Raw genomic sequence first — 12,547 nt, 5'->3', positions numbered from 1 at the left:
ACACTTGTGTTACATAATCATGCAAAGTACTGTTTTATAATTTCAGTTATTTTATCTATCTATTTTTCCATCTATCATCTTCTCTCTGTTCTTCAGTTATCTATTAAGTGCCTGTTGTGGTTCAAGTTTAGTTCACAGGCACTAGAACACAAAAGCAAAAAAGTAGAAAGCCCTACATTCAGGGAGTTTACTATCTAGCAGGACAAACAATCAACTTTGACATATCAAGAAAAGAGAAGAAAGGCAGAAATTAGTGTATCTGGGTAGGAAGGCCTGAGAAAGGATCCACAGCAATGAAACCTGAGCTAAGAATAGGTAAGAAAAAGGAAAACTGGGTGGGAGGGAGGGTCATGTAAATCAGTTTTGCTTTTTACTGCTTTCTGAGTACCTAGGATTAACTATATTTAATTCTAAGGTCATAACTAAATTCCAAATATCCCAAGTAATTAATATATTCTGACTAAATAAATATTCTCAATAATAGGTGTTCAGTACAAACTATTTTGCTGCTACTGTTTAAAATGCTCAGAATCAGTAAGTCACTAATTCTGAGTGAGATGGCACTTAGTGGAGTAGGGTTATAATATGGCATTTGGGAAGGAAAAAAAAAAAGGTTAAAAATTCAGTCCAAATGTGTCATATAATGCCAGATAACCTAGTTTTCTTACATCTTAAAGTCTAATTGTTAAAGTTATTAGATTTGCAAACCATCTACCACCATATTGTACATTGCCTGCTTTCATTCTGATTCTCTAATATAAAATGACAATCTAAAGTTTAAGATCAATTTTAAAATTACCTGTGTATTCCTGTGTGGCATCAAGAGGGTCAATCCAGACAGTAACACTTTCTGCTGGTACCTCTTTTGGGGTAGTTATTTCCTTCAGGATATCCTCAGGAATCTTATGATCCCATAAGATAACCTCCTTATCAGTTGCATCCACATGTTCCTCAGTATTTATCTACACCAAAAATAGTTGACAATTAAGATAATGAGAAAAACATTAGTATTTAAAGAAACACAAAAATCTAATATTAAAATTTAGCTTGTTGGTTAATCAAAATAGAAAATTCAAATGTATACAAAGAAACTAAACATAAATAGCTATTTAAAGCTTAATGATGATTTATGAAATACAGTAGTTTAAAATATGAAAATAGATAATATTCTAGAACAATGAACACAAGCAACTATAGTTAGAAGCAAACAGAGAAAAGTGAAAATGTATTTCATAAAACAATATACCTTAAAAATAGAGAATTATGAATGCTAAAAAAAATCCTAAAAAAGTGATAATCTAAAACATAACTTTAACCTATAAGAAAAGGAAACCTGGAAATTATGAAATAGATAATAAGCTAGTATATTATGAAACCTAAATAAAGCTAAAATAAGCAATCAAAAGGAACATAAGAATTATCAGTTTTCTTTAAGCTATACATCAACGATGTATCATAGGGTAAGGAGGTAAAAGTCAGATCTTCAATTTTTTATATATTTGGGAACAAAATTAAAACATTAAAAAAATGTGACTTATCATATAGCTATATAAGGGTGTGGAATGAGGCTGTGTGTGTATATAAACATATATCTTTAGAACTATTTTTCATAAATCATTGTACATATGCAATACGATATATAAGTATTCTACTAAGAGAATTCATTATGGATTTCATAAAGCTGAGATTTCTCAATGTTGGCACTACTGACAGCTTGGACTGGATAATTCTTTATTGTGGGGCCATTCTCTGAATTTTTAGATATTTAACAGCATCCCTGGCTATATGCCAGTAGAATCCACTAGATATTAGCAACACCACCCCTCAATTTTTTTTTTATTATTATTGTATACAAAAGGGATACATGTTGTTTCTCTATTTGTACATGGAGTCAAGGCATACCATTTGTGTAATCATACATTTACATAGGGCAATGATGTTTGATTCATTATTTTTTTCCCTTCCCCCCCATCCCTCCCACCCCTCTTTTCCCTCTATACAGTCTTTCTTTCCTTCATTCTTACCACACTCCTTATCCCTAACCCTAAACCTAACCCTAACCCTAATGCTAACCCCTCCCACTCCCCATTATATGTCCTCATCCGCTTATCAGCGAGATCATTCGTCCTTTAGTTTTTTGAGATTGGCTTATCTCACTTAGCATGATATTCTCCAATTTCATCCATTTGCCTGCAAATGCCATAATTTTATCATTCTTCATTGCGGAGTAATATTCCATCGTATATATATATGCCACAGTTTCTTTTTTTTATTTTTATTTATTTATTTATTTTTATTATTGTATACAAATGGGATACATGTTGTTTCTCTATTTGTACATAGAGTCAAGGCATACCATTTGTGTAACCATACATTTACATAGGGCAATGATGTTTGATTATTTTTTTTCCTTCCCCCCCACCCCTCCCACCCCTCTTTCCCCTCTATACAGTCCTTCTTTCCTTCATTCTTACCGCTCTCCTTATCCCTAACCCTAAACCTAACCCTAAACCTAATGCTAACCCCTCCCACTCCCCATTATATGTCCTCATCCGCTTATCAGCGAGATCATTAGTCCTTTAGTTTTTTGAGATTGGCTTATCTCACTTAGCAGATTTTCTCCAATTTCATCCATTTGCCTGTAAATGCCATAATTTTATCATTCTTCATTGCGGAGTAATATTCCATTGTATATATATGCCACAGTTTCTTTATCCATTCATCAACTGAAGGGCATCTAGGTTGGTTCCACAATCTGGCTATGGTGAATTGAGCAGCAATGAACATTGATGTGGCTGTATCTCTGTAGTATGCTGATTTTAAGTCCTTTGGGTATAGGCCAAGGAGTGGGATAGCTGGGTCAAATGGTGGTTCCATTCCAAGCTTTCTGAGGAATCTCCATACTGCTTTCCAGAGTGGCTGCACTAATTTGCAACCCCACCAGCAATGTATGAGTGTACCTTTTTCCCCACATCCTCGCCAACACCTATTGTTGCTTGTGTTCTTGATAATTGCCATTCTAATTGGGGTGAGATGAAATCTTAGAGTAGTTTTGATTTGCATTTCTCTTATTACTAGAGATGTTGAACATTTTTTCATATATCTGTTGATTGCTTGTACATCTTCTTCTGTGAAGTGTCTGTTCATTTCCTTAGCCCATTTGTTGATTGGATTATTTGTATTCTTGGTGTAGAGTTTTTTGAGTTCTTTATAGATTCTGGAAATTAGAGCTCTATCTGAAGTATGAGTGGCAAAGATATTCTCCCACTCTGTAGGCTCTCTCTTCACATTGCTGATAGTTTCCTTTGCTGAGAGAAAGCTTTTTAGTTTGAATCTATCCCAGTTGTTGATTCTTGCTTTTATTTCTTGTGCTATGGGAGTCCTGTTAAGGAAGTCTGATCCTAAGCCAACAAGTTGAAGATTTGGACCTACTTTTTCTTCTATAAGATGCAGGGTCTCTGGTCTGATTCCGAGGTCCTTGATCCATTTTGAGTTGAGTTTTGTGTAGGGTGAGAGATGGGGGTTTAATTTCATTCTGTTGCATATGGTTTTCCAATTCTCCCAGCACCATTTGTTGAAGAGGCTATCTTTTCTCCATTGCATATTTTTGGCCCCTTTGTCTAGTATGAGAAAATTGTATTTATTTGGGTTTGTGTCCATGTCCTCTATTCTGTACCATTGATCTACCTGTCTATTTTGGTACCAATACCATGCCGTTTTTGTTACTATTGCTTTGTAGTAGAGTTGAAGATCTGGTATTGCGAAACCCCCTGCTTCGCTCTTGCTACTGAGGATTGCTTTAGCTATTCTAGGTTTTTTATTCTTCCAGATGAATTTCATAATGGCTTGCTCAATTTCTGCAAGGTACATCATTGGGATTTTAATTGGCACCCCTCAGTTTTGATAATGAAAAATGTTTCCAGGCACTGCCAGATTATGTCCCTGCCCTGTACTATATATAGAAGAACTGTTTTAAATGGTAAGCTTATTAATACATACTTAAAATATAGTCTCATTTACAAACTTAATGATTTAAAATGCTTTAGAACTGCATTTACTTTTGGAAATTAGGATATCCCAATGAAGCAAATCTAATAATTGCGTTTTAAGAATTAAGTTAGTAAAAACTGTTAGCCTTATTTGAATTACTGGCTCAATCAGAAGACTACTTCTATCAGATCATCATATATACACACAAGAAAAATGTCCCCCAAATGTGGATTTTAATTACGAACTACCACCCAAAGCAGGACAGAAAGTTGGGTCCTGTGCTTTCCAACAAGGTCCTTTTACAGAGTAGGTTATCATGTTTACATTGCATGTGTCAACCCAGACCTCTTCCTACACTGGCAGAGTGCTTATGGCACAGAAAATACATGAATAAAAAGTCACCAATGGGATAAAAGCCCCCACAATTCTAAGTAATTTCTGGAAGACCTTGAAAGTTTCCAAACTGTCATAGAAGATAATAAAAATAGTAATATTCCAGGAACATCAAGACATTTAAATCATAAAGTACTTAAATCATAAAGTATTCTTAGTACAGACTAGAACTGTTAATATCCAATTCATTCATTTACTTCTATATTTATTAATGCAGCAAAGTTTATTGATTGCCAACTATATGCCAGATAGAGTTCTAGTACTTATAGATAAAATAGCAATCAATAATGAGACAAGAATCTCTGTCCTTATAAAACTCAGATTCTAAGGGAAATATACAAAACACATAAGCTAAGCATGCAGTATAAAATGTAGTAAGCTAGGTGATGGTAAGGAGGAGAAAATAAAGCAGAGAAAGGAAGTATGTTGTCAGAGAGCAGAGGGGGTCTAGGATTACTCATAAAACTCAAAAATTGGCCAGGCATAGTGGCGCAAGACTGTAATCCCAGCAGCTTGGGAAGCTGAGGCCGGAGTTCAAAGTTAGTCTCAGCAACTTAATGTGGCTGACTCTAAGGAAAAAAAAAAAAAGGCGGGGGACTGGGGATGTTGTTAAGTACCCCTGGGTTCAATCCTTGGTACCAAAAACAGGTCAAAAATTGGAAGCCACCTTGTATTGATCAATTGATAAGTAGATAAACATATTGTGATATATTCAGAAAATAAAAATGTATTCAGCCATTAAGGGGATGAATGGGAATGAAGTACTGATTAATTCTAGAGGATAGATGAACTCCCCTCCTTTGTGAAAGAAGGCCAAAGATCATATACTGTGTGATTCCATTAATATAAAATATCCAGAATGGGCAAATTTACAGACACAGAGATAAATTAGCTTTTGCCTGGGTAATAAGAATTAATAGTGAACAGGCACAGAGATACTATTAGGGTGGTAAAAAATGTTCTAAAACTGATTAATAAGGATAGTCACACGACTTGGCAAATCTAAAACTTACTGGATTGTACACTTCTAATGGGCAAATTATATGATATGTAAGTATGTTGCAATAAAGTTGTATTAAAAACAAACAAAAACACAAGGTAGCTAGGAAAGTCCTCACTTAGTGCATTCCAGCTTAAGGAATAACAAATACAAAGACCCTAAGATTGGAATATGCCTGTTCCCAGGGCAGAAAGGAGGTAAGCATGATTAGGGCAGCGTCAGTCAAGGAGAAAGGCACCAGACATGAGGTCAGAAAGTAATAGAAGCCAGATGGTACAGGACATTGCAGACCACAATAGAGCCAGCTGCCTTCTACCATAACCTCTACTAACAATGTTCAGAGGGTCCCAAATAGTAGTAAGCTAAAAAGGGTAGGAGACAGGAAGAAACAAAACCATAATGTGCAACCGATGACTGAGCACTGAGAAAATACAAAAGAACTTGAAGATAAATTACAGGATTAATAACAGAATACAGCAAAGTTGCTAGGTGTAAAACATATACCATGAACTGCCCTTTGCTACATTAGCAATAAATATTTAATCAAAAAAAGTCATTTAAACGAATAACAGAAATAAAGTAGCTACATAAAGAGAAATTCCACTTTAATGGATAGAAAGACTTTTAAAAAAAACAGTAAAGATGTCAATCTCCTATCAGTAAACTCCAGATTTAATGCAACTCCAAACAAAATCCCTAAAGGTTTTTAACTTCTTCAAAACTGGACAAACCATTTCTGATATTTACATAGTAAAGCAAAAGTCAGGAAAAGTCAGAACATTTGGAAGAAAGGGAAAAATAAGAGCATATCATACTTTTCCTACCAGACATCAAGACGTATTTTATGATAGAATAATTAAGACAGTGTAGCACAGGTAAAGCATTTTGCTTCAGACCCCACGTTCTTAATGATAACACTAGGTTAGGTCAGGTGAATGAATGCAGCAATAACATCATGGAAAAAGGAATAAACATATAATAAACAAACAAACAAAAAAAACTCCTAGAAAAGTTAAAGTAGGTCATGGGTCTTGACCACTGTAGTTTACAAAAATGGCAATACCAAGTCCAACGAGCATCTACTGAGCTTTATGAATAAGATTTCTACCTAGAATTTAAGTCAGCTTCTCTATATATTCTCAACTGAATATGAGTTAACATATTAACAAACTTTATTTGAAGTGATTTCATTGAGAATTAAGTTAGTGAGACACAAACGTAGTAAGAAAACAAGTATGTGAGCACAATTACCCAATCTGCTTTTGCACAACTGCTTCTTATAACCTGCACTACTAACTACATGCCTACCAATTTAATAAATCCACTACCCAGCATCATAAATGACTTTATAAAGAGTTGCTAAGGTCAAAACCTGGAAGTCTTCTTTAATCCACTTTCACATTCCACATCCGATCAATCAGTAGTAAGTCCTGAAAATTTTACCTCCCAATTCTAAGGACTGTGTCATAATGTCTAGCAAGAAAATGTTAGTTTAAGACATTAAGATCTTTTACTTGGGATTCCTATTATACTCTTCAATTATTCTTGCTTCCTATACTATACTCATTCGTCATTCATTCATTCAACAACTATTTAATGACTAACATACTTTAAAGTGTTCTGGGCATTAAAATACAATGAAAAAAACAAAATCACTACCTTTACAGGGTTTCCCTTCTCAACTAAGCAACTCATTATCTTCCTAAATCAGATCATGCCACTTCTAGCTAAAAATCTTCAGTGGTTCTCATGATGCAGAGATAAAATCCAGATTCCTTACCACCATCTGTAACGTTAGGTCCTACATGACCTAACTGCAGCAACCACTACACAGTATCTCTCTTTCACCCTATTTAGTACACTCCAGACTTACTACTCTTCTTATGGTTCCTTGACCTCAGGGGTCTTTGTACTTGTACTCTTCTGTTCAGACATATGTTCCCCAGATCTCTGCATGATGGCTTACTTCACATTATCCAGGTTTCAGTTCAAATGACACCAGCTCAAAGTGACCTTCCCTCCTTAATCTCTCCCCTTGGACACATCAAGGGGGGGGGGTAGGGAAGAATACAGTTACTTTGTATTGGATAGGGGGGAGTAAAGGGAGTGGAAGGGATATGGGGGTAGGAATGATAGTAGAGTGAAACAGACATTATAACCTCATGTACATGTATGACTGCATGACCGATGTAATCCTACAATATGTATAATCAGAAAAATGAGAGATTACACTGTTTATGTATAATCTACCAAGATGTATAAATGCATTCTACTGTCATGTACAACAAATTAGAATAAAAATTTTTAAAAAGCCACCTCTAATATATCTCTAAGACAGATCTAAAATGGCACTCATAATCTCCATCAATAAAACATCAATTGTGAAAACTACAGGAGTCATTTTAAATACACTCCTAAAAATTCTTTCATATCCTTTCATATCTACCTTCTCTACAACCACAAACCCAATTCAAAACATCATCTCTTACCTGAAAAAGACTGAAACCAATCTCCCTGTCCTTATTTCACCCTCCAAACTATTTTCCAAGTATCCAATCTGAGTACTTCCATTCATTCAAAACATTGTGGTTAAGAGTATACTTTTTTTACCTACCCCATACTGCTTATGCCCAGAATCTGACAGACCTGAGATGATTCTCAGACTATTTATTAATCTCAGCAAGCCCAAGATTATTTTCTAGTTGTGCAATCTTTTGCAAATTATTTAGCCTCTCCAAACCCCAAGTTCTTTAGGTGCAGAAGGAAGCAATATTACTTAACTTCCTATGTTGTCCTGCAGATAAATTAATAATGACATAAAATGTTTAATTCAGGGCTTGTTACTTCCTGAAGGCTAAATAAATTTTAGCTAGTAAAACAAGCCGAGCATAACTTTCTCATTGCTGTAACTCTGGGCTTCATCTCTTGCATACTCTATACGAACAGTCTTCTAACTAGTTCATTCACCTCCAAATGCCCAAGGACCACAGGCTAGCATACTGCAAGCCATATGAATGTGAGGCCTTCTTTTGAGCCTGGAGTATGATCTAGTCCAGGCCTACTTTTCCAATCTCCTCAGTAATTCTCCCAATATGCATCAAACTCATCAGATTAACTGAATTTGTGGCACTACAACCTCTTGGGCTCACTAATTTGAACTAATTTTCTCTGCCTATAGGACCTTTCTCTGCATCAATTACTAGCTATTTTGATAATAGAGAAAAAGAAACTGTGGCTCCAAGAAGTTAAATGACTAGCTAAAATTACCTGTGCTGGTGGCTTAGATAAGGTATCAAAGCAAATGTTCTCTGAGTGCTTCTGAGACTTTTCCAGGGAGTACTTCTGTTGAAAGACACTCCTTTAACTCTCATCCTATAGGTCAACTTGAGAAAAACTGAAGATAAAAGGAAACTTAGCAATCTTAGGTCAAACTTGAGTTTTGCTGACACAGCACATGTCTGTAGAGTATGATCTGTCAACCTGGGCATCAACTAATACATTGGACAAGATAATTCTTTGTTATGTAGGACCATCCTGAGCAGCATTGGACATTTACCTTCTACTCATCTAATACCAGGAGCACGCCACCCCTGGTTGTGAAAAACAAAATATCTCCAGACATTGCCAAATATCCCTTGGGGGATAAGTATTCACAGCTGAGCACTCTAGAATGACTCCTGATACCTTTTTTTTTTTTTTTACCAAGGAGGGGTCATTACATGGGAAAGTTCAGGCCTCGACCCAGGGGCACTTAACCACTGAGCCACATCGCCAGCCCTTTTAATTCTTTTCTTTTTAAAACAGGGTCTTGCTAAGTTGCTTAGGTTGGCTTTGAACTTGTGATCCTTCTGACTCAACATCCCAAGGTGCTGGGACTATAGGCAGGCACCACTGGGCCTCCCTAATCCACTAGGATTTAAAAAAGGAGTATCTGTGGCTTCTTCATGGTCATTTTCCATCAGGAAGTAAACTGAAAGGAATATGATCTAAGTTTCTTACCAAAAAATTTGAGGTAAGACTTCAATACCAACCAGTTATTTAAGACTGCTTTGGGGAAAAACAAGAGTGGAAAAAACAATCCAGGGCTGTTTATTTCTTAAATAGCTAGAACATATGGCCTCTAGTCAAAAAAAATAGGGGTAAAAGGAGATGGCTCCACATGACACAATCCCTACTTTGACACTATATAAATGAATACAACCTTTATTCCACCAATCAACACACAACATGAATACTAAAGATGTACAGGCAAACATTCAAATAGTCACAAGTAGACAAAAGGTTACTTTTTAAGGCAAAAACTTTAACATATGCAAATCCAAAAGCTTAGTTTTTGTGTTCATTCCACTCACTGCCCTCAGCAGCTACTCTTTTTTTTGTTAATAAACGATAATGAGTATACCCAAACATACACATATAGATGTATGTTTTCAATATTTAAGATACTTTTGACTTATCTTTTTAAAAAAATTCAACTGTTTGCTTATAGTTCACTATTACTGCCTTAAAGCTTCTATATAGTTGTCCTTTTTTCCCCCCAGGAAGTCACAGTAAGTTTTAAGAAACCTCTTAAATGTCTAGCTATAATAAAGAGTTAAGACAGTTCATATAAGCTGGGGAATAGAGTGTCATAAGCCTCAGATTTCCCATCTGTAAAGTGGGCACAAATAAAATTTCTCAAAGTTGCTGTGAAAACCAAATAAAATTCTGTGTGGTCAGTGTCTGGGCACCTGGAATCCACTCAGAAAGAGTTTATTGTTAATACTGTTATATCTATCATACATCAACTTCTCTGAAGCTCCTAGGGAAGCACAGGTGTTTTGGAGAAGGCAGATTATTTCATAAGCACATCTTACATCTATATCTAAACAAAGTATAAGTATTATATGTGATGATAAAGCACAGTAGAGCAAAAGAAAACATGGAAAAATCCATTATTTTGTTTTAGTTGACATTTGACAAGAAAATTCTACTAATGTCTATTATATCTGGTATCCAGCAATTCATAACATGAAATCCAGTGTTTCACGGGGAACAAAAATGAAAGTAAAAGAAAGGAAGGGAGGTGGGAGAAAGAGGGATAAAGATAACCAAAGCAATAACATGACAGACTGGGAGGACGCGTTACATAAAATACATAATTCTACTATTCCAAGAACAACAGCAAAAGATTAGACATCTTCCAAAGAAGCCTGGGTTTAATTATCACTGGTTTATCTAAATAATAAAATTTCACTGGAAACAATTTTTCTTTCTAGTATTTAAAGGCTTCCGTTAGACAAGGCATACATTTATAAGGCACTGCTACACTACATTGAGCTCTTCCGAAACTACAATAAATTCAAAAAGTTTTACAGTATATTCAACAGCTCCACCGAAATGATGAATTCCAGAAGTATTAATAACAAATCCAAAATGTGTGGACTTCCTTAAGAAATGTCAACTTCGCCAGAAACCTATCAGAAGACAAGGTAAACGCTATTCAATTCTTAATTATCTGGCATAATTAGAGATCTTTAATCAAATGTCAGGTAGGATACAGAGCTAAAATGAAGATTTCTGGAAACATTTTCAAGTACTTCCTTGAAGGGCCCCGAAAATACAAGCTATTAAAGAGAGCCTTAAAAAAAACCACCTGAAGTAATTTAGGAGCATGCCCCGCCCCTCAATGCCCTGTGGAACTAACAGCTCTGTAACAGACTTCTACAGTTCTTCAACTTTGGTTGACTATTGGCCGGTAGGCCAGAAAACGTGTACTCTACAGTCATGACCCTTCCACTAATGAAATCAGGTTACAACAGAGAACTGAGGGGTTCTGGTTCAATTATTTCATGTTATAGAAGAGACTGAAGAAGGGGTGTTACTTTCTTTCAGCCTTCTGGTATACAAAGCCTTCCCAGAACCCAGGTCTCCTGATCCCTGCTACACTTCACCACACAACCCAGGGAAGGACCAGAGGGCATGGGTTCGGAGTTAGACAGCCTGGAACCTTACACAGTTCTTGCAATAACTGTTTGCATGACCTCGTGCACCTTAATTTCTGCCTTTCAATTTTCGCATCTGCAAAATGGAAGCCAGAGCCTCCACGACCTGGGACTGTTTTGAGTCCAGACGCTGCGACGCGTTACCAAGATCCCACGCTCCCTGGCCAGAGTGGCCCCGCGGCCCATGGGTTCCCACCGCGCCCAACGCTCCAGGTACGGACCTGCACGCTGGGGAAGGCAGTCTTGAGCAGGTAGAACATCTTGCGGTTGGACAGCACATCGCCGCTGGTCATCTTGTCTTCGGCTCCCTCGCGCGTCTTCCCCTTGGACTTCTCATGGAGGACGTTGCTCTCGCGGACGCGCCGCACTTCGTCGCCGCCGCGGACTGCCGCTAGCACCGACACCGCCAGCATCTCGCGCAAGTCCACAGTGCCCACGTCGGCCACCGCCGCGGGCCCCGCCGCGCCGCCGCCCAGCTCGCCACCCAGGCCAAAGAGACTGAAGCGGCCGGCCAGGAAGCCGGAATAGAGGTGGTAGAGCACCCCGAGCCCCAGCAGGCAGAACACTGCCACCCCCAGCGGGGACAGGCGGATGCCCATGGGAGCCATGGCGCGGGAGGCCGGGCGCTCGGGGCGGCGGCCCTCACAGGCCTCGCCGCTCCCGCCTCCGCCGCGCTCCGGGCCAGGCGCCGCGAGGGCTACACCGGCGCCCACTTCCCGGCGCCCGCGCGCCCCATCGCTCCCTCCCGCGAAAGGCCAAGCCGCGCCGCGAAGACCACGGTTGCCGGCCCACGCGCCCCACTTTCCCGGAACCTCTACCGGCTCGCAGGTCGGACTTCCACGTTCGCTAGCCGCCGATAGGTGAAAGGGGAGCGTGGGTGTGTATCCGGGTTACGCGGGGGGCGGGGCGGGGGCGAGGGGCGGAGCCAAGGAGGATCCTCCCTCCAGGCAGGGGGTCGGCTCCAGCGCCAGGGGCCACAGAGTGGGCCGCTTTTATTGCACTGGTGGTGTCTGAGTTTTCAAAAAACTTCAGGAAGCTGAAAGCTGCTTTCTATGCAGGAAAGGTTACTGAGAACCGAGAGGATATTTAAGTGAAATCTCCCTTTGTACTCCCGCCTATGACCGCAATAAAGCCACGCTGACAGTGTCATCTTCCCGTCACTCTCAGGTTTTTGAAAGAA

At 38.5% G+C, this 12,547-nt stretch overlaps 1 protein-coding gene across 3 annotated transcripts in view; it reads right to left on the bottom strand.

Annotated features, from left to right (window-relative positions):
* Bpnt2 (3'(2'), 5'-bisphosphate nucleotidase 2) overlaps positions 1-12,222 on the bottom strand; it is a 28,983-nt gene extending 16,761 nt beyond the window's left edge. For all 3 annotated transcript variants that reach the window (XM_047554332.1, XM_047554334.1, XM_047554337.1), the window contains exons 1-2: positions 11,589-12,222; positions 800-962 (exon numbers count right to left, since the gene is read on the bottom strand). In XM_047554332.1, the coding sequence (XP_047410288.1) occupies positions 800-962; positions 11,589-11,975 (550 nt within the window). In that variant the 5' untranslated portion in view covers positions 11,976-12,222. The remainder of the gene's footprint in view (positions 1-799; positions 963-11,588) is intronic.
* Between the last annotated feature and the right edge of the window lie 325 nt (positions 12,223-12,547).

This window comes from Sciurus carolinensis, chromosome 1 (genome assembly GCF_902686445.1).
Source record: "Sciurus carolinensis chromosome 1, mSciCar1.2, whole genome shotgun sequence".
NCBI classification, from domain to species: Eukaryota; Metazoa; Chordata; class Mammalia; order Rodentia; family Sciuridae; genus Sciurus; species Sciurus carolinensis.
Note: the sequence above shows the minus strand (reverse complement) of the source record. Positions and strands in the feature narration are given on the sequence as shown.